The sequence below is a fragment of the Chrysochloris asiatica genome, unplaced genomic scaffold, assembly GCF_000296735.1.
Source record: "Chrysochloris asiatica unplaced genomic scaffold, ChrAsi1.0 scaffold00176, whole genome shotgun sequence".
NCBI classification, from domain to species: domain Eukaryota; kingdom Metazoa; phylum Chordata; class Mammalia; order Afrosoricida; family Chrysochloridae; genus Chrysochloris; species Chrysochloris asiatica.
In genome coordinates, this window is record NW_006408694.1 from 6,011,597 (window position 1) to 6,014,733 (window position 3,137).

Consider the following 3,137-nt stretch of genomic DNA (forward strand, 5'->3'; position numbering starts at 1 on the left):
CTCCGCTGGAGAAAGATGAGGCTTTCTACTCCCGTAAAGATTTACACCCTCGGAAACCCTGTACAGGGTCACTATGGGTCGGAACGGACTCGACGGCACTTAACAATAACAACATAATATTTATTAACATTTGTCTAATTGTTAGCTCAAATTTCTTTTCCTGAGAATTTTTTTCTTCACCAGGGCCATAAAAATAATAGCTTTCATATAAGGAATTTCATTTGATTTCAAGGATCGGACATTGTTTCATTCCGCTGTACATAAGGTCGCTATGAGTCAGTGCCGACTCGATGGCACCTAACAACAACAACATATAAAAAGTTTATAAGCACACCGAAGAGGAAGTATTGTTATCCAGTTGTACAGCTAGGGAAAAGAGGATTCAGTTTATATAATGTGATCAAAGTTCCCAAGCTAGCACTAACACTGTCAGATGTACCTGGCCATAGCGCGTGCCCTTTGTCCTCTCTGCCCACCCCTGAGACTTCATCTAGTTATGGTTCCCCTAGAAACATCCAGCACAGTGAAGACAGAAATGGAAAGGAAGCAGAAAACCATGATTATAAAAATACTATAACTTAGATTGGACTTTGGTTATCACAATAACATAAGCCTAACAATTAGAAAGTTTGCCTCCTCAGCAGTAACAATAACAATAGTAGTATAGAGTTTTTAAAGGTCTTCTTTCAAGCACCTTGTAAAGTTAAAGAACACACCATGTGTTTCACAAAAAGATGGGAAAATAGAGGCATCAGAATTGGGTGAGTCACATACTATGATAGCCATGCATGTTATTTCATTCACACCTTCAGGTTCCACACTTTGACTGTGTGCTACTTTGCAAGCACCACCTTAGACAAAGGACATACCAATACAGATATACACAAAAAAAGAATAAGGTATGGACAGAGCCTGAGTTTGTAAATCTGATGCTCTACATGAGGAGATAGATATAGAAATTGAAAAGGATATTAAAATCAATCTACAAAGAAAAATGGACAGAGAATGTCTAAAGATAGATGAGTGAGATTTTCTACCACCCAACTGGTTAGTGAGCCAATTGGTCAAATCTTAAATTCCTGATATTTTGTCCGGTATAAACCAAGTCATCCTCACTAGATTTGCCCACATCTACCTTCCACACACATTGGAACCGACTCATAGCAACCTTATGCACAGCAGAAGGAAACACTGTCTGATCCTGAGCCAACCTCACTATTGTTGCCACGCTGGAGCCCACTGATGCTGCCACTTTGCCAATCCATGTTACTGGGGGTCTACTACATAGTTTACTCTTATACAATTCCAGCCCAGACTGCCTCCCAGGTACTGCAGCCCTGAGGAGCCCAGCCTCAGCCCTGTGCGGCTCCAAATTGACCAACAAATCCTGCAAAGTCAAAGCATACCTATCCCATTAATAGGGAAAGGAGTGTTTCAACCCACTTTCCATGTGTCTTGATTTTCCCCAAATTCCCTCAGTCATTGAATCCCTGCCTGCCTTCCCAGCCTCCTAAGTCACAGGTAACATTCCCTGTCCCTTGATCTACCTGTAGCCTCATCCTGAGCTACCATGATTGGTACATTGTGTTTTGTCTTCATGCAGGGGCCTATCAGTGAGCAGAATTTTGAAGCATATGTAAATACACTTACAGACATGTACAGCAATCTGGAGCGGGACTATTCCCCAGAATGCAAAGCTCTACTGGAAAGTATCAAACAGGCAGTGAAGGGCATCCACGTGTAGGATCATGACACTACTGGCAACAGAAGTCTCCAACAGCGGTAATGCCACGTGTGGTAGGGGTTCCTGTACTGCTCAAGCATGCAGGTTGCTGTACTGCACTTACAATTGCAACATTGCACTAATTTTTCCTCCAGCTGATATAAACAGGAAAGAAAAACTATGATAGACTATTTGGGTTCAAAGCAATGCAGTCGAATATTAGATCTTATTTATTTTCATACATTTTTCCTTTATTTCTTCATTGTACTCTTTGGGGTTTTTTTTGTAAAGCCTATGTAAAATACATGTGACATTTTATATTTTATTTATTTCTAATCAAAGAGTTATTTATCTTTTAACTGCATTGCAAAATCTACCATATTTTTTACAAATGTGTTTATTAATTTATTTTCCAATGGAGTTTAAATAGTAATGCTATTCTGAAACCATATATTTTGCTGGGTCTATGGAGGAAACAAAAAGTGAGGAGGAAATTTTTGTCTAAGGACTGCGCTATGGTCTCTATGATATTTGCATTTTTTTTCTCCCCCTTTCACTGGCTTTCCTATTTATAATGTTTGCTGTGATGTGAGAAGTGAGGAAGAAGGAACAAGAAGACAAATTGTGCCCACTAGTGGGAATCCCACACTCACAAAAAGCACAGTACCCTGGAAAACAGCCTGTTGAGAATTTGTTAGCAATAATTAAATATAGCAATCAGCAAATATATTCAACTTGGCTGTATGGTTTTGTTAATATGAATTATTTATTTGAAACATTTTAAAGAAACATAAGCTTTTCTAATGATGCAGATTTGTCTGTTTGTTTTCAAACCATATCAGATAGTTGGCAACTCTTATCCCAAGATGAGAAATAAAATGATGTGACCAGCCAGGCTTTCCTGCCATATGTTAGTACAATATACAAGTGACAATATTGATGTAGATTTGTACTTAGCAAACATAAACACATCCAAATGGAGAATTTTGTAGATACCATATCCCCTGAAATAGCATTTATCTTACTGGGTTAACTGGAAAGGAATGGAAAGTACATTAACACATAAAAATATTACTTCTATCTGAGTAAGTACTTCAACGCTGGCAAAATTAGGTTTTCCCTCTCTTAGACAACAAGACAACTTTCAATTTAAAAAACAAAACAAAACAGATTTCCATAGAACTCCACCTGCTACAAAGTACATGCAAGTGCTTAGATAACAAGACAACTTTCAATTTAATTTAAAAACAAAACAAAAATTTCCATAAAACCCCAACTGCTACGAAGTACACACAAGTGCATGTATGTGCACACACACACAAACACACATATCCACTCATATGCACTCAAACATGTAAAGTTGAGCCTGCGATCTTGAATTTCTGAACGGATCTTAGTAGTTGCTATAGTAAAG

General features: G+C 38.2%; 1 protein-coding gene across 1 annotated transcript in view; it reads left to right on the forward strand.

Moving 5' to 3' along the window:
* The window catches only part of ST18 (suppression of tumorigenicity 18 (breast carcinoma) (zinc finger protein)), a 198,926-nt gene extending 196,540 nt beyond the window's left edge, over positions 1 to 2,386 (forward strand). The window contains exon 23 of the mRNA XM_006871867.1: positions 1,604 to 2,386. Coding sequence (XP_006871929.1) covers positions 1,604 to 1,744 — 141 coding nt within the window. The 3' untranslated portion in view covers positions 1,745 to 2,386. The remainder of the gene's footprint in view (positions 1 to 1,603) is intronic.
* Positions 2,387 to 3,137: the final 751 nt, after the last annotated feature.